At 38.5% G+C, this 19237-nt stretch overlaps 1 protein-coding gene and 1 non-coding gene across 3 annotated transcripts; one reads left to right on the plus strand and one right to left on the minus strand.

Annotated features, from left to right (window-relative positions):
* The first annotated feature begins 7112 nt into the window (after positions 1-7112).
* Positions 7113-7184, plus strand: trnap-ugg (transfer RNA proline (anticodon UGG)). Its single transcript has one exon. It is a non-coding gene; the product is annotated as a tRNA-Pro (tRNA).
* A 5797-nt stretch (positions 7185-12981) lies between these two features.
* LOC134311429 (uncharacterized) lies at positions 12982-13941 on the minus strand. Of its 2 annotated transcripts, none has more exons than XM_062993070.1 (3): positions 13585-13941; positions 13348-13506; positions 12982-13262 (listed from the first exon to the last, which is right to left on the minus strand). In XM_062993070.1, exons 1-3 carry the CDS (start codon positions 13823-13825, stop codon positions 13042-13044), a joined length of 621 nt encoding a protein of 206 aa, XP_062849140.1. In that variant the 5' UTR covers positions 13826-13941; the 3' UTR covers positions 12982-13041. The 2 variants fall into 2 exon arrangements, with proteins under 2 accessions (XP_062849140.1, XP_062849139.1); XM_062993069.1 differs by having other exon boundaries at positions 13348-13509.
* Positions 13942-19237: the final 5296 nt, after the last annotated feature.

Genomic DNA, 19237 nt, shown 5'->3' on the forward strand with positions numbered 1-19237 from the left:
TTGTTTAGTTGAATGTTTCGTTGAACTATGCAAAAAACTTATTGAGTGTCCCGTTAAAATCTAATGATCAATCAAAAATGACACATGCTGATGTAACAGTGTTAAAAGATGCTCATGTTTATGTGTAGAGTTTGTAAAATTCCCTCAAATGAGTTCAGTGTCATCTTTTGGTCATATGCTGCCAGCATATTTTTCTATTAAGCTAATTGAATGCTGGGAGATCCACAGCAGATAGAGTTAGCACTGCTGTGGGTAAGTTCGTCTAAGCAAATACTCTTAAATATAAACTTTTATTAAGCTAGTAACTATTCAGCTCTGTTGTATTTTGTTCATTAACAATATGTAGATGAACATTCATGAGCTGGTTGTGAATACAGGCTATTTTACACTCTTTTAATCGAAGTTTGTAAATCACACATGCTCAGTTACTGGTTGCTGAACTTGTTGCAGATAAAAAAAAAAAAAAACTTCATCCACCAACCAGTGTCTGTGATTGAGGACGGGACGAGACACAAAAGATCAGACAAGCACCACCAAGCATTAACTACATTTTAAATAAATACATCACATTACCACTCAACGTTAATAAGAATTAGCTGGGTTAAAAAGATTTGGGACCTTATATTATAAATGTGTAGGCTATGTTCTTTAGAGACTATGTGGTATTTTAGCTAACAAGCTAGCCACGCTAATTACTAACTATTAGCATTAGCCTGTCGTGTGCAAAAAAGCAGTTGTGACTTATGAAACCATATCTAAAATGTAATTAACTTAAATAACTTACCTCAGAAAAAGTTCTGATTCCAACAGCTAATCCAGAGTCTGGAAAGTTCTCCCGCTATGCTTTGTTGCACATGCACGCTGCAAAGCACAGACTGGAACCTGTGTACTTTAAGTGTACTTTACTCAAGCATATCTAGTTTGAACCTTTTCATACAAAACAAGTATGTTACTTAACCCTAGAACGCTAACGCCAGGTGTTGCTGCTGTCTGAGTTGCATGGGACTTTGGGTAGCTTCAGGGCACTCATTGATGTCATTAATGGTATGGTTGATTCCCTCCTCCCATCTATGGTTTTTTTTAAGAGGCATGCGTTCGGGTGATTTTCACCCGACGTTAGTGATAGAGAGTAACATATTTTATGGGTGGAATTTACCCGATGTTAGTGTTTGTGTGTTTAAATCAGGCGCTCTTTGCACTTTTCAAGGGAAACAACATTCAGGCCTGCCACATTCTCTGCCCCATTTCATCCACAGCTGTCATCCTGTTACAGGCATTTTTACTATGGCATGCTAACAAGTGAGTAACATGTAGCTAATGAAGAGGAGGCAGTATATGCAGGCTTTGGCAATGGCACTCATCAAGCCATGGGCAGAGCAGAGGCTCCCCTCTTCAAGCCTGTCCCGTCAGCTCAGAATCCTCATCTGCAGTGTTTGCAACATCCCTACACCTGGCACTACTGCTAGCGAGGTTGGACCAGTGGCAGCAGAAAGCGAAGGTCCCTTAGTGAGGTGTGCTGACTGCCCCACAGGCTCGGACAAGAAGACACGACACAGGTGTCATGTCTGCCTTCGACCAGTGTGCCCTCGCCATTACTACCCTGCCTGTACTGACTGCATGTAAGGCATAAGGTAAGTTAGAGTTGTCCCAGAATTTGCATATAATCCTTAATTAGTATAATGGCAATGAATAAATATCACTTAATGGTAATTTCCAAGAAAATTCATATAACCAAAAGAATTTGGTAATTTTTCCCCTTCTCAAAAAATGCAATTTTTTGTCTATCTCTCCCACAGTTATCAGTGATGCAGGAAGACTGTGCCTTTACCAGACAGGGCTCACATGTCCCAGGAATAAGTGGACCAAAGACCAAGTTCACAGCAGCATTATTTTTTTTGTTAGGACATTACCTGTTAAGGATTACCTGATTTTCCAATAATTTTTCTGCTTTTTTATAGGGTCATCCATGGTACCTTTTTTTATTTTATGTGATGTTGTATGTTGTAAAATTAAAGAAGGGTTCCAAAACTTGTTATACAGTGTTGTACTTTTAAAATAAATTGATGAAAACTATATTTTATCTGGAATTTTATACCGGGTAAAATATACCCAACGTTAGTGATGGTGTTACTAATTTTAACGTTAGTGTTCTAGGGTTGTTACTTACATGAGTAAAATCACTAGTATAGTATGAAATAAGTAAACTACACTAATGTTATTTAAGAAAGTAATAGTGCTACCTTTTACAGTCAGTGCATGTGTAATTAATTCAGTATATTACAATACAGAAAAAAAGGAACACAACTGTTTTTGAATGTAGAAGGAGAAAGAACAACAAAAGAAAATAAGAAAAAATAGGGTATGTAGTTTAAGCATATGTGCATATTATTTTACCACAGGGCACCATGGTGGCACAGCTGATAGGCTGGGAGTTACTTCCCAAAATTTTGCAGGTGGACTGGCTGCTATAAATTGGATTTAACATTGTTATTAATTTAAAAAAGTGGATGTTGCTCCGCTTTTAAATGTTATTGGTAAAAACACAGAAGATTTCTGTGCCAGACACAAACAGAAACATCTAGACTGTTCACAGCAAAGGTGCAAAAGTCAACATCTGTCATGTTATGGGGTGCATCCGTACCCACAGCATTAAGCTTTCATACCACCCATTGTGTGGTGTACCACTGATGCAGAGATGTTTATTGAGATTTTAGAGAAAGACGTGCTGCCATCTAGGTGACATAATTTCCCAGCAGGTTCATGGTTATTTCAGCAAGATATTCCAGACCTCATTCTGTATGTGCTATAACAGAGTAGCTTTAGTATATTCAGTTTCCAAATTATTGTAAAGTGTAATAGAGTGTATAAAATGTATAAAGTGTGTCCCATTTTTTTAAATGCTGAATTTTATTATTTTTGTACTTAGAAAATGTTACAAAGCTGGTCAGTGAAAAACCTCTTTGTATTTAATATAAATAATATGACTTTATAAGTCTGTCGTGAATCTAAAAAAATAAAGCATGTGATACTTAGTCTTCTATCTGTATACACTGGTTTTTGTACAGCATCGTAGAGTTTCCTGTTACTGTGGGCTCCATGGCACAGTAGTACAGAGCAGAATCTGATACTGCAGCAGATGAGATCTTCAGATTCACAAGGTTTTTAGTTCCATCAACTGTAGCTGATAAACCAGAGATGCTAGAATTCTGCTGTGATCCAAATGCACCGATAAGAACAATAAACTCTGGTGTACATCCAGGATACTGACGATACCACTGCAGATTATTTGCACTCTGATATTCACAAGAGAGAACAATGCTGTGACCCACTGCTGCATTTAATGTATCATTCAGTGATGTTATTGACTGTGCCAAACTCCTCCCTGCAAATCAGATAAATATGTTATGTGATGTAATAAATGTTGTAAAATAAAGAACAAATAGCTGTTGTTATTCAGTTGTACAGTAAAACTAAAACACATTGTGTACTGTGACTGTATTAAATATAATGAGATGTACTTACAGTGTATAGCTGAGAAGAGAAGAAGAGAACACAGGAACATCATGTTTGTATTGTGAGAAGTGAAGGAAGGACGGGGTGATTGTACTACTTCTAGTTCTATACAAACTCCTCCTATTCTTAATTGATATGTGTGGGGAATGAAATCAGAGCTCTACATTAATCACTCACAGCCATACTAAATATTTAACTGAATACACTGTATTTTTTCACATAGATAAAAACATTCTATCTTATTACATTATATACATTTTTGTTTGCAACATAATTCCACAATGTAGATTAGTTAATTAACTTTTGACTGGTAGTGTATACATACACACATCTGTTTAGCATTAGCATTTTTTATAAGAGAAGATCAGAAGTGTAAGTGGAAGAATCTGTTCCAAAATCATATGTGGAAAAATACTGAAATTATATATGATTGTACAATTACTTTACCATTATGTTAATGTAACCCAAGTTCAGTGCAGGGTGTCATGCTGCCCCCTATCGGTGGTATCTTTCCTCTGAGTTGTGTTATTTTTTCATGTAGAAACAGAAATAAGTATTTTTGTTCAATTCTGTTCTAATTACAAATTGTGAATTGCTTCTAAACTTTCTCTGCTGTGTTTTGATCCATGACTATGTAACTCATTTCTATGGTTAGTAAATGCACATGTACCCATCATCCTGGGATCACAAAGCCCTTCCATGGGGGCACCAAGGAATCTGTTTGTGAGGCTCAGCAGCAGGATCCTGATGTTGGTAGTGTCCCTTTGAAACTATATTCATGGCCACTACAGTGTATTGGGTTCATGTGTCCCCTGTTGTGAGACACCAAGCCAGTTAATGATGGATAAACTTTTGCTGTTAAAAATGTAAAAAGCGCTCAGTGGTGTTAATGACTGTGCCAAACTCTTCCCTGCAAATCAGATAAACAGGATGTTTTATGTAAGATAAATAAAAAGAAGTTATGCTCACACTCTTACACAAAATGAACACATGCACATTGTGTTCTGTGATTGCATGAAGTATAATGAGATGAACTTACATTGTATAGCTGAGAGGAGTAGAAGAGAATACAGGAGCATTATTACAAAAATCACAATCACTTTTTACAAGGGTAATATGGGTGTTAAATATCATGTTTTGTTAAATAATACAAGATACTAACAATCAATCAGAGAGAGTAGGTGCTATTTATATTGTACTGTGTGTGTGTGTGTGTGTGTGTGTGTGTGTGTGTGTGTGTGTGGTTAACTAATAACAAGCTGTGGGAATAAATAACTTTGATCTTCTGAACTTCATATATGTGAGTTTTTGTACAGCATCTCAATAACTTTGTATCACTGGGCGTCTCTAAGAGCACAGTGATAGAGAGCAGAATCTGTCAGCTTTAGATTGCTGATGGTGAGTTCAGTAGATGTACTGGTTGTTTCAGATGTGAATCGAGGATCATCAGGAGTGCTCTGATCTGTACTGCCTTTTGCACCTTTGTACAGTAAAAACTGTGGTGCGCTGTTAGGATTTTGTTTGTACCAGTAAAGATAAACACTGCTGCTTGACTGATATGAACATTTTAGAGTAACAGTCTCTGTTTCTTTTCTGATAATGTTGGTATCTGTTGGCTCAATATCATCTGCAAAACCACCTGTTGTGAAGAAAAAAGAAAATGTGTCATTTATTACAGAAATTGTCAGTGAAACAAACTGTTTTAACTCCTAATAATATGAGCATAAATTAGCATGTTTTTTGCCAAATATAAATAAATATTGTATTATTACCTGATGTTACAGTGAGAATCAGTGTTATGTATCTCCCGATATGGAGTAAGTTACATAGTTGAGCCATTTCTGAACACAGTCTACTGAGGACTGTATAATAGTTCAGTATAAAACGCATGACGTCTCGAAGAAACCACATACAGGATGTGCAGATGTTACAACATCACTACACACATCAATTTACAGTAATAAAAAAGTGTCTCTATTGTGCTGTATGAACTGGAGCATGATACAGCAAGTTTGGGGAATTTTACCTGAACGTTTGGCAGGTGGCACCAGCAGTAGAGTAAGAGGTTGGTACAGACTTAAGTTCCTCTTGTTATCCACGTTTCCTGTGAGTTTTTAAGCCAGCCAAGTTTATTGTTGTATACTCAAGAAATATAATCCGATCACACAAAGGTTGAACATGTGCTAGATTAAATATTCAGGATTAACATCGGTGCTGGTAGATTTACATACTACCCATGTTCATTTAGTTTCTTGTTATTCTGGTAGGACAATAAAATCGATACACTACTTTTTATTCTATTCATTTAACTACATAGTGTACAACATTACATGTGTACTTAATACTTTGGTGTTTTAATACTTGCATACTTTAATACTTGCATAATTTAATACTATGTTTTAATATATATTGAGCTGCTGTAATAACTGAAGAACTTCAAGCAAAAATACAAAGTAAGCTTCTTCAAAGTAAGATCTTCAGTAAAATATCAGTAAAGATTTGTAATAGAACTTAAGGTCCTTGTACTGTGTTTATGAATCTTGTAGGAACTTAAATGTTCACCTACTGGGGTGAGTACAGAGAGTGGTGAAGCAACAGCAGCATCCTGGAAATGGTATGCTGATATGGATGAGGCAATAGGTGGGAGGCCATCGATTAGCCCACTGACCCTTATTTCCTCATCTGGCCAGCATGCTGCTGAAGCTTCACCATCCTCGAGAAGCATGGAAACCCCAGCCAGAAAGAGACGAGTGGAGAAAGATTTAATTGTGTATCTGAGGGAGATAGAAGAAAGGGAAAATGAGAGAAAGAGGAGAGAATTTTTACATTATTTTATTCATCAATATATCAGAAATACAACAAATTCCTCACAAAAGAGTGAAAACCCCTACACCACCCCATCCCCTGCCCCCCTTTCGTTCAGTTCTTACCAACCTAGATCATAAATAGAGAGAAATTATACATTAACCACAAGCTCCTCTTCATACACAGAACACAGTGCTTCATCAACCTACCAAATGTCTTCAAACCTTATGAAATCATTCATTCATTTATAATATGCATACTCCACTTTTACCGTGTCCTCTTACTTTATTCCTTCGTGTCAGCCATGTAGCCAGTTTGGCCTGACTGAACATAAAGTTCATTAGACAACATTTAAATCTCTGTTCATAGGTATACCTAGGCCCCAATATATATAGTCCAAAAGTGAAAGTCACTCCAAACATCAAACAAAGTCTGTGTAAAACACCAAACAGCATATGCAGTGTGCAATTAGAAATCAAAGGTGGCATTAAATTGGTAAACATATAAAGCCTGTCTAATTACACGGGGTTACAAAGGTACTTTATGAAAACAGCACAAAGCTTTCAAATGCTTCCTAGTCCTGACAGTTGACTAATTTAAAGTTTTTACTATTTGATGCCTTTAAATATTTTTCATGTTTTAACTCTTTAAAAAGAGGTTATAACCAGTCTATGTACTGATACTGGAGGTTTTGATAGTTTTGTAATGCAAGCACAGACCACACTTACCAGCTCAACCAGACAACATAGTTTTGAAGGTCAGTCATGCAGATCAAAGTAACCATTGTTCTGGCTGGCTCGTTGGTCTAGGGGTATGATTCTCGCTTTGGGTGCAGGAGGGCCTGGGTTCAAATCCCGGACGAGCCCTTGTTTAGTCGAATGCTTCGTTGAACTATACAAAAAACGTATCAAGTGTCCCGTTAAAATCTAATGATCGAACAAAAATGACACATGCTGATACACTGGTAGAAGTTGGTAAGCTTATGTGGATGTAAATACCTTTCATAACAATTCTTCCAGTCAGATTTTAGAATCTTTGGGCAAATTCAAAGCATTGAAAATGTTACGAAATCCAAACAGCAAGGAGTATGAAGTCAACACGACAAGATAAAATATCATGGTAATGTAAATGTTACAAAATCTCTTGTATAACTAACTGATTAAAGACAGCGTCACAACGTTTGTATTTTACAGTTTGGGTGGATAAACATGATACATAACGTAAACAGTGTGAAGCATAAAGTCAGTGGGACTGCACACAGCTCCTGTCAAATGCTTCCAAGTCTTTTAATTTGACAAAGCGAGCCTTTAATGACACCTCATGCTTAAACTGTTAGAAATGCTTTAATGAAGCTCTGCACTGAATTTTGTTTTGTCATGAATACCCTTTCCAGTGCAACCAGTCAACATGGTTTTAACACTAAGCCACAGAGGTCAAAGAAATGTTCTGGAATTCATCCAGGTTGGTCTAGGGGTATGATTCTCGCTTAGGATGCGAGAGGTCCCGGGTTCAAATCCTGGACGAGCCCTTGTTTACCCACATTTAATTTATCACCTGCCTCTTCAGGTTCTAATCCCAGTGTGCAAATGGAGATTAAATGGCAAAACTCAAACAGTTTTCTACGTGGATGCCAGACCACATTATTAAAATTCTAACATTTAGCTTAAACTTTGTCCTCGTACAATTAAAACAAACAAAAAACCCTTTATAAAATCATGCTGTCAGAGTTATTCTAAAAGCCATCGAGAGGTTTTGTGAATCCATGTTTAAATGTAAAGCACTGTCATTGTGAAGGAAAGTCAAACAGTGCAGAGTATGAAGTCAACACGACAAGGAAAATCTCATGTCAACATAAATTTCATTCAATCTTTAGTATTAATAACCAATAACACAAAACATCATAACGTTTGTTTTATGTAGAAAAATAAATAAATATTACTAACTTTATTATTAGAATATTAAATGCTGATTTCTTTGCCTTTTTATTTGAAAATAAAAAAAACAACACAAATTGATCAATGACATGTAAATTAAAGTTGATTTAATTATTTTAAAAATGTTGACCTAAAGTATTTTAACTTTAGTTATTTGGTTACTGTAATATTTGGGTAAATTTAAAGGACTTTTAGTCGTAGTAGGATGGTTTGTTCAGGATTTGCGATTCTTGCGTAGGTTTCACAGGTTTCTTGTTAAAATCAAGTGTCTTTACAGTTGACTAATTAAAACCAGACCTCAGAAACAGGATTGTGTCAGGGCATAGATCTGGAGAAGGGTACAGTAGAAAGGTCCCAAAGAGCACAGTGGCCATCATTATTCGTAAATGGAAGCAGTTTAGAACCACCAAAAATCTTCCTAGACCTGGACACCCAGCCAAACTGAGTGATTGAAGAAGACAGACCTTGGCCACGGAGGTGAACAGGAACCCGAGGGTCACTCTGACAGAGCTCCGTTTCCTTTTGGAGATGGGAGAACTTATCAGAAGATCAACCATCCAGGCTGCACTCCAAAAAATCATGCCTTTATGGTAAAGTGGCCAGACAGAAGCCACTCCTTAGTAAAAGGCACATGACAGCCCACTTGGAGTTTGCCAAAAGGCACCTAGAGGACTCTCAAACCATGAGAAACAAGATTCTCTGGTCTTATGAAACCAAAATTGAACTTTTTGGTCTGAATACCAAGCGTCACGTCTGGAGGAAACCAGGCACCGCTCATCACCGGACTAATGCCATCCCTACAGTGAAGCATGGCGGTGGCAGCATCATGATGTGTGGATGTTTTTCAGCAGCTGGACCGGGGCGACTAGTCCTGATAGAGGGAAAGATGAATGCAGCTAATTACACCTAGAGCACCTCAGACTGGGGCGAACGTTTACCTTCCAACATGATGATGACCCAAAGCACACAGCTAAGAGAACAAAGGAGTGGCTTCAGAGAAAGTCTGTGAATGTTCTTGAGTGGCCCAGCCAGAGTCCAGACCTGAATCCAATCAAACATCTGTGGAAGGAGCTGAAAATGGCTGTGTACCGACACTCCTCATCCAACCTGTCGGAGCTTGCAAGGATATGCCAAGAGGAATGAGCAGAAATGTCCATAAACAAGTGTGCCAAGCTCATAGCTTCTTTCCCAAGATGCCTTGAAGCTGTAAATGCTGCCAGAGGTGCAACAACCAAGTATTAGGTTAAGGGTGTGTACAGATATCAGATACAGATGTTTTTATTTCATAATTATTGGTGATTGTGTTTAGATGTTTGAGGCAACAAAAGAACTCAATCTAATATAGAATAAGTCTGCAACGTAATACAACCCCAAATCAGAAAAAGATGGGACAATCCAAAAGCCAGGATCTGTCGTGATATGGTGTTGTGCTAGTACCATATCATTTACACTTCTCTGATGGCAGCGATAATGCAGGAAAGTACATTGAGATTTTAGAGTAACATCTGCTGCCTTTAAGAGGACATCTTTTACAGGGACGTCCATGCAGCCTGTCTGTAGTCCTAACCTTTCCCCAATATCAAATGTGTAGAGAATGAACAACATCCTGTGCTTTTGTACACCTTCAGAAGTGTCTGCAGGAAGAATGAGACAAAATCATTTAAGAACCACTGAGCTAAAACACTGACTGTTATTAGATAAACAGACTTTTGATACAAGAAGCAGCAAGTGATAAAATGTAAACATGCTAATAGCTCACTCCTCTGATAACAGGTTTTTGTACAGTATAGCTGTATTTCCTGTCACTGTGGGCTGCAGGGCACAGTAGTACAGTGCAGAATCAGATACTGCAGCAGAGATGATCTCCAGATCCATTGTTCTTTTTGTTTTTGTTTTGTAGCGTTTCATTGAGATTCTTGGATCAGACGCTTGAGCTGTTTCATCATCTTCACCATCTCCAATAATCAGCACTAAATACTCTGGTTTTGATCCAAGTTTTTGTTGATACCAGTGAAGACTCTGAAGTGATCCATCATATGTACAGGACAGTGTGATGTTGCTTCCTTCAGTTGAAGATGAGCTGTTTTGATCTGGTCTAATGCTCTCAGCAGCTTCTGATATAAAACATTATAACAATTTATAACATTTAGTTAATACTATAATAAACACATTTTATTTTTAAATATAGAATTTATACTTCTAATAGTGGAAAATTAATACAAACATTTAAATAAGATGACTATTGTATCACTTACCATTATCATCATCAATAATGAAAATGAAGAAGAGGAGTAACATCATTGTGCTGAGTGTCTGATTCAGATCTGGCATCCAGAGTTGAAAGTGTCTCTGCTGTATGTAACCACATCTGGCTCCCCACCCCCAATCCAGTTACATCCATGTCAACTCATGTCAACCTTTATCTGATATTGTGAAGATAGACTAACAAACCATTGTATATAACCTTTATGTAGATAATAAAGTATAGCTGCAGTTTATGATGTGTTTGTTGCTACACTTCAACAGCATACAGATGTTACTAACATTTCTATTGGCGCATTACTGAAACACTATATACATTAACTGCACTTTACACATATCACTATCCATCCATCTATCTATATTATTGATTCTGAATCTCTAGATGACTGTTTTAAGGTGTATGTTTACAGTTAAGTTTAATGGTAATTTATTATATATATTAAAAAGGTAATGTGGTTAATACAGTGGTTTAGCAAAATGCTGATGATTAATTGAATCTTCTGTTTATTTTCTACCTTCCCAGGATATAGACCTTAACTAACTCAGGTAAAATGGCAATCAACGCAAATAGGGGCAGTGGTACATTAGTTGTTAGGATGCTGGACTAGTAATTTACAGTAATTGAAGGGGTTTAAACCCCACTGCTGTCAGGTTGCCACTGTTGGGCCCTTAAACAAAGCCCTTAACCATCAATCGCTTGCATTGTATAATGTATATGGTCACACTAGTAAGTTCCTTTAGATAAGTGTCTGCTAAATGCTGTAAATGTTAATAATCATTTTTATCTCTATTTATTATTGTATTGTACTGTATATTTGGACAACTGGTGTTACAAAAACTTGGGACTTTAACAGCTTGTTATCTAGGTGGATTCGAGGTGAACTATAAACAGACAAATAGCTCCCTCTTTTGAGAACAGCAGGTGCTGTGAAATTTGTTTTTGTACAGTGTGGCACTGTGAGCTGCAGGGTGCAGTAGTACAATGCAGAGTCAGATACTGCAGCAGAAAAGATACTAATGAAACGCCTTCATATGTCATATTTACATATACCGGGAACAGTACACATTCTTCTTTTGCATATCACAACTGCTTTGGAACTCAGGGTCAGAGTGCAGGGTCAGCCATTGTACAGCACCCTGGAGCTGAGAAGGTTAAGGCCCTTGTGACCAGTAACAATAACAATAATACAAACATTCAATATAATACAATAAGAAATAAAAGCATCAAGCAGTGGAAATGTATTTTGTCGACTAACAAGGCAAAGAGTAAAGTGTAAAAGAAAAGTAATTAACCCTTTGAAAAAATTTTTTTTTTTAAAGTAAATTAAAATAAAAAAAAAACTATTATTATTGGCGATGCTCTATGTTAATATACCAATACTTATTAATATAAGGACTTCAAATTTGCCCCTCAGGGTCCAGGACCTCCTTTTTGTTTTTAGTTGGTTTGTTGGGGCAGGCCTGGGGCTGAAGGCTACTGTCACATATCCAGCCTGTCTATGAATTTGTTTATGTGCCACGCCCCTCTTTCCAGGAGCACATGTTTAGAGTGTTCTCAGTCTTTAGCCAACTCCCCTTTTGTGATTGGTCCCCTGCTAATTAGCCACAGCTGCACCTTATCTGAGGTAACAAGCACATGACATGATATAAGGGTGCAGCTGTGATTCAGACGGCGGAGACTGTTTTGATTTTTGGTTTGCTCCTGTCTGTTAAGCTCCTGTCTGTTAAGCTCCTGTCTGTTAAGCTCCTGTCTGTTAAGCTCCTGTCTGTTAAGCTCCTGTCTGTTTGCTACTGTCTGTTTGCTACTGTCTGTTTGCTACTGTCTGTTTGCTACTGTCTGTTTTGATTCATGCCTTGTTTAGTCGTGTTTCTGTTTGTCTTAGTCTAGTTCTTGTTTAGTTTTGTTCAGGTGTGTTTAGTGTAGCATTTAGCTTAGCTTAGGGTTTAGGTTTAGTTAGGTTCATGTTTCATGTGTTTAAATCAGCGTTAGCATTCAGCATTTAGATTAGCATTTAGCATAGGTCTTGTTTTAGTGTGTCTTGTCTGGTTTAAACTTGTCTTGTGTATTTTATTATTATTAAACTCTTTGTTGAAACATCTCTGCGTGTGTGTCCCCCTCTTGTCCCGTCTATCCCAAAATCGTTACAAGCACGACTTTGAACCCTCCTAAATCAGGGAAATAAAGAAGGACCCAGCGGTCCCTCTAAAAAAAGTTCTGAAGGTCCTGAGATGTTGAACCTGTTGGTATTTCTGCAGCCTCCACAGATCAGAGCTTCATATAGAGTGGCGAGATGGAAGCACCACTGAGAAAAATGCAGAAGAACATCTGAAGATGACAGTACAGTTTGGTTCCTCCATGTTCTTCAGATGTTTCTACCTTGTTTATGATCCCAGGAGCCAGTAAACATTCATCAGTTCACCTTTAATAAGCAACTAAACTTAAACCAGCAGTTTATTTTTTAATGCTTTTTATTTTTATTTGATGAGGGAAAAGTTTCTGGTGCTCATCGTGTCGTTTGGAGGTTCTTCATTCCATCTTCTCCAGGTTCTCTAGATGATCAGGAGGAACGATCCCTGTGGAGTGAGGACGTTCTGAAGGACACCACAGCGCTGCAGAACACAGCAGAGCTGATGAGATGTATTTTGAGGATGGCAGCACCAGTACAGGGCGCACGGTCCAGCGGCTCGTTCTCTTCAGCTTCAACATGTAGACCGGGGGCACGGGAGCACCAGTGGGCACGGACACGCCTACACAACACACACACACGTTTCAGGAACACTCCAGCGTTCATCTGCTTACTAGGATGACGATCTAGATCTGAAAATAATCCACCTTGATTCTCCACCGTGGTCTCCATCAGCCTCTCACACTCTTCAGGTTGGATTATGAATGTGGGAGCAATCAGAACGTGCTCGTCCTGGACGTTCTGCTGCTGCATCACATCATCAGAGGACTTGAAGACGTTCTCCAGAATGACAGCCTGAAGTGGATCTGCTGTAGAAATGAAACCTGATTCAGCACCATGATGGATTAAACACCACACAGCTCAAACCACACTTCAAGATGTACCTTCAATCCCTTCTATAACCAGGTTTTGCTCTTCTGGGTTCTTCTCCTCCATGTTCTTCTCCTCTATGCTCTGCTCCACCTGGTTCTTCACTTCCATCTTTATCACCTGTATCTCTGGTTCCTGCCCTTGGTCCTGCAGAACCTGGGTACTCATCCCTGCATTCTCCTCATTTCCTATCATCTGATTCTCCTCTACATTCATCTCCTCCTGCCTCTCCTTTTTTTGAGTCTCTACCACCATTTCTTCTTCTTCTCCTTCTTCTCAGGTTTGGGTCTGAGACTGTGCGGGTCCTCAGACGGGGCGCTACAACACCACAACTTCTTGAACCAGAACATTTTAGCTGCTGCTGCTTCGAAGCTCCGTCTCAAAGTGAAGCAGCACCAGCACAGGAGCTCAGTCAAGAGCTTGTAGATTGTTGTGACATCATCATGATGTCACAGTGTGTGCTGGAGCTGAGAGCAGAGCTGATGATCACAGCACCACTCAGTGTCTTTAACATTCACTTCAGATGTGGACACACCCAGTGTAGATCGGTATAGCCAAAAGTATGTGGACACCCCCAGAGATCACACACAATGGAAGAAGGTGGCCTGGTCTGATGAATCACGTTTGAATCCACGGCACATCCAAGGATTGATTAAGGATAGTCTGGGCCCCTGGGCAACTCTTTGTCTGGGCCCCCCACCCCGCCCCCTCCTAAAACATAAATAAATTAATACATTAAACAACCTGTCAATAACTAACCCTAACACAATAATCTATTTTATATAAGTTTCTTTCTACTCTTCTTTCTTGCAAAGTCATCCACTAATTCATCAAAATTAAGCTGTCTGGCCAAATCTGATTCAATGGCCAGAAGTGACAGTGAGTTCAGGCGGTTTTGGCGCATCCTAATCCTGAGTTCATTCTTAATACGAGCCAGTTTGGAGAATAAACGCTCCCCTTCACAATTTGTGATAGGCACAGTCAAAAAAAGTCTAAGTGCTATGTAGACATTTGGAAAGGTTGACTGTAAATTCAAATTTATCATGGTTTTGAGCATTTTACTAGGACATTTTTCTTTTTCTGTTATGAATGATTTGTATTGTATCAATTCATCTGCCAAGCTCATGTTCAGATCTGAAGGATATGCTGCAGCGAGTGAGTTAGCCTTTAAAGTGAGCTCACTGTTGGACATATTGTCAGGCATGAAAAGAACATCAAATAGCTCAGTTAAGTGTGTGTATGCATTCAAACGGTGGTTGAGACAGGACACAAGTTTGTCAATGACAACATTGAAAGTTTCGATCCGAAACTTGTCCTTTCCGTTAAATGCTACACCTGGCTCTGCACTATCATCAGACATAATTTTGCGCTTCTTTGTACGCTTGAGGTCATGTTTGTACTCTTGGGAGACAGCAGTGGTGACATTTAAAGCTGCCCCTTCAAACACCTCAAAGTTATCTATCTGTGCTGCCACAAAGTCTCGTAAAGACAAGAGAAGTTGTGTAGCTGTACATATGTCAATATCATGCTTCTGCAGCTGCAGGCTTGTGGCTTGGAACCTATTGTATTGTGTCCCAGAAGTATGCCATGAAGGCCATCTCCAATGTGTCCAATTTGTCACAGAGTGCAGAGGCTTCACCTCGAGTTACACATTTCTCCTCCAAATCTTTAGACATATCATTTAATGCCTCTCTCAGTTGTGCATAATATTTCCAAAGAGCCTTAGTTGACTCAGCTCGTGCGCTCCATCGAGTACCTGACAGTGATTTCAGTGTGAGTTTGATATAAGTATCACGGAAAACCTTTCCCCACCTGTGTAGATGATGCACAAAATGTGTACATTGCCTGTACAAAGTCAAAAAAACGTCCAGCTTCTGGGCTACTGTCAACAGCATTGACACCAACTAAATTCAGTGAATGTGCTGCACAGGGGACATAACAAATCGAAGGGTTTCTTTGTTTAAGATGAGCTGGGACTCCATTGTACTTTCCCGACATGTTACTTGCATTATCATATGACTGGCCCCTACAGTTGGATAAGTCTAGGCCCAGATTCTCCACCATAGCAACGACACACTCTGCCAAACTGTCCCCACTATGGTTTTTAATAGGCTCAAAAGCTAGAAAACGCTGAACTACATGTCCGTCATTATTAACAAACCTGAAAATAAAAGTAAGTTGGTCCACATGAGCAAGGTCTGGAGTGGAGTCAACTATAACAGAGAAGTATTTTGATTCTTTGATCTCATTAACAATTGCCTGCTTTGTTCACTGTCCCATCAAATGGAGAAATTCTTCACACACTGTCGATGATAAGTAGGACACAGAACCTTTTCCCTTACCTCCAAACCTTTGGAGGTGCTCAGCTAGGAATGGGTCAAATTTGGCTAAGAGTTCTATGATGCCCAAAAAATTACCATTGTGGGCTGATCCTAATAGCTCATCATCTCCCCTGAAAGCAAGTCCCCTCTCCCCCAAAAACTGGATGACTGCAACAACTCTTTTCAAAACTTCCCGCCAGTATTGTCTTTCTGCATCAATTTGTTTGATAATATCTGAATCAATTGTTGCTGTGCCTCTGAAGCGATTATATAATGCTAGCATGCAAGCCCTATGCTCCACACTCCCCTCATGCTCAGCAATCCGCTCTGAATGTTTCCAGCCAGAAAATCCATGAACAAAAGTATTGTGCTTACTGGAAAACAGTTTGCAAGCAAAACAATACACACAGCCAGTTGAAGGAGAGTAAAGTAGCCACTGCCTAGTCACAGTTTGCCCATTGGGTAGAGAGCAATTGAGTAGAGCATTTGTAAAGCTCCTACTGGTACCCCCAATGCCTCTATCCCTGACTGAGGCTGGGTACTTAGCACTTCTGTTTTGAAATGCAGCTTCTCCTCTACTAACAAGAATCGACTTGGCTTGGTCGGTAATGGTACTGGGCCATGAAGCAGGGTCGTTGACCGTTTCACATCAGGAGTTGGGGTCCTTGCCCTCCTCATTTGAAAAACGACACTCACCCGATGCAGCTGGCTGGTCTGATTGTGGGTCTGATACACAACTTTCCTTTCATGGTCTTTCTGCTGCTGGTCTGTGGTAGCCTGGCAGGGCTGGCATTCCTGCTCTGCACCTGACTGGGTCTGCAAAGGTACATAGTCACTGACAGGTGACACTAAGCCAGTGGTGATGATATCTTCATTGCTAGAACTCTGATCACTGCTAACATTAGCAATACTTGTCTCACTCATATCCAGCAGTTTCTCAAAGAAGTTTGAGATCAAAGGAACGCTTTTCAGGAAATCTGCCTGATTTGCTTCCTTAATCTTTTTTGCTTTTCTTTTTGAGGCACCACTTTTTTGTTTGGGATCCATGTTATTAATGGCAAGTGTTTCTTAAGATGCAAATATAGAAGCTTGTTCTGCAAATTCCTATTCCTATGCAATACTTACTATGTTGTTTCTATGTTGTATGTTCAGGAAAAAAAATACAATCACAAAATTGTAGAACCAGATACAATATGTAATAAAAAAAGGCTGACCTATAACTATTTAGCTATAAATTGTTATTGTAAATGTATTGTATGTATGTACTAATATTATAAAGCTTACACTTCTACTATTATCAATAATGTAATATGCAAATAACAATAAGCTTTTAAAAAAGCTGAGTTGCTAGTTAGCAACGTTACACTAGCCTTGAAAAAGGCTGTGAACCTTTCAAAGTTTAATATATTATATATAGTAATATAATATTATATCATGTAATATAATATAATATATAAGCCTTTGAAAAGACTATGAAAAGAATGTAACAGAATATATGCAATATAGTATAGTATAATATAATATAAAAATTAGGGCTGTCAAACGATTAAAAATTTTAATTGCGATTAATCTCAGAATTTTATATAGTTAATCGCGATTAATCGCATTTTTTAAAAAAAAGAAGAAAACAAGGATTTTTAAGTGAAATGTTACCATTAAAATGGTGAACACATTTTATGCTAAATGTACTTATGTTAAAAACTGCTGGGACAAGAGAAAACTGTAAGGGAGTTTTATTCACTCACATACTAGGCAGTAATACAGGGGTGGGCAATTAAATTTTCCAAGGGGCCACATAAGAAACTGGGACTGTTGTGGAGGGCCGGACCAATAAGGTGAACTTAATTCTGCTCAATATTAATTTCATCTCTTTATTTACATTTATCTCTTTATTTACATTACATTTTCAGCATTTAGCAGACGGCTTTATCCACAGCAATTTACATTACAGTTACAGTTTACAGTCTGAGCAATTGAGGGTTAAGGGCCTTGCTCAAGGGCCCAACAGCAGCAACCTGGCAGTGGTGGGGCTTGAACCAGCGACATTCTAATTACTAGTCCAGTACCTTAAGCACTAGGCTACAACTGCCCACTCTTTATGAAAAGCAGTAAATTGTACAGTTCTAATAAGCTGTTTATGTTTAGATGTTACAATCAGAAAATTAGAAGTAGGCAGAGTAAAAACATCAACATTATTTCACTATTTAAACAAACAAATGCAAAAAAAACAAAAACAAATGTGAACAAAATGTGCAGGTTTTTAAACTTTACACTATTTTGTTTTGAGTCTAATCACCTCATTTGTTTTTCAGTCCTTTGTTATTGTTGAATATTCTTTTTAAAATCACAAATCTGGTCCTGACTGCTTCAGTTCTGGATGTGTTAAACTTTATAAACAATCCTTGTTGCTTTTGCAGTTTAGTTAGTGAAGCTTCAGGTGTGACGCTCTGCATCGTTCATGTTCTTGTATTTCTCTGTTTAGTACCATAACAGCGATTTAGAGCCTAAATTGTGATCGTTAAACAGCTTTACACCTGACTTCAGTAAATAAATACTTCAGAAGTTCACGTCTTGTTAAAAACTCGACCGTCAGTCACACTCAGTTCTGTTCGCATTACAGTGAAGCCGGATACACTCGCACACACGTCAATCCAAACTTGCGGATATTTAAAGACATAGCGCTCCCGTCAAAACAGTCCTGTTATATTGCATGTATGATGTACATTTATTCACATCAAATTTTTAATTGCCATGAATCTCATGCGGGCCGCGGGCCGTACAATGCCCAGGTCTGCTCAACATGAACTACGGATGACTCGCAGGGTCAAATAGAATTTGCGTTAACGGCACTATTTTTTAAAATCGCGTTAAATTGAGATTGCGTTAATGCGTTATTATCGCGTTAACTTCGACAGCCCTAATAAAAATATTTATATATATTATAAAATAATATAATGCAGTATAAAGGGCAATGAGCCTTTAAAAAGGCTGTTGGTTGCTGATCTGGTAATAGCAAGGTAAAAGTTGTAGTAAAAGCACAGAGCAAGTTTGCAAGCTGAACTGTCTGAATGTGAGGAGTTTTGATACTGGCAGGGGGTTTTATATAGATCTTGCATATTCACTTGGAAGTTCTCGCAACACCTGATTGGCTCAGCCCCCGTGGGAATTTAGGGCAATGTAACAATTTTTCACCACTGAGTGAGAGAGTGGGGGAGGGGCAGCCACTATCTACTACAAAAAATGCTGTTTTGTGTGTGTGTGTGTGTGTGTGAGAGAGAGAGAGGCATGGAGAGGGAGACAGGGGGAAGGTTTTGAGTATATTAAAAATGCTGTGTTAATGATATTA

The sequence above is a fragment of the Trichomycterus rosablanca genome, chromosome 4, assembly GCF_030014385.1.
Source record: "Trichomycterus rosablanca isolate fTriRos1 chromosome 4, fTriRos1.hap1, whole genome shotgun sequence".
Lineage (NCBI taxonomy): Eukaryota > Metazoa > Chordata > Actinopteri > Siluriformes > Trichomycteridae > Trichomycterus > Trichomycterus rosablanca.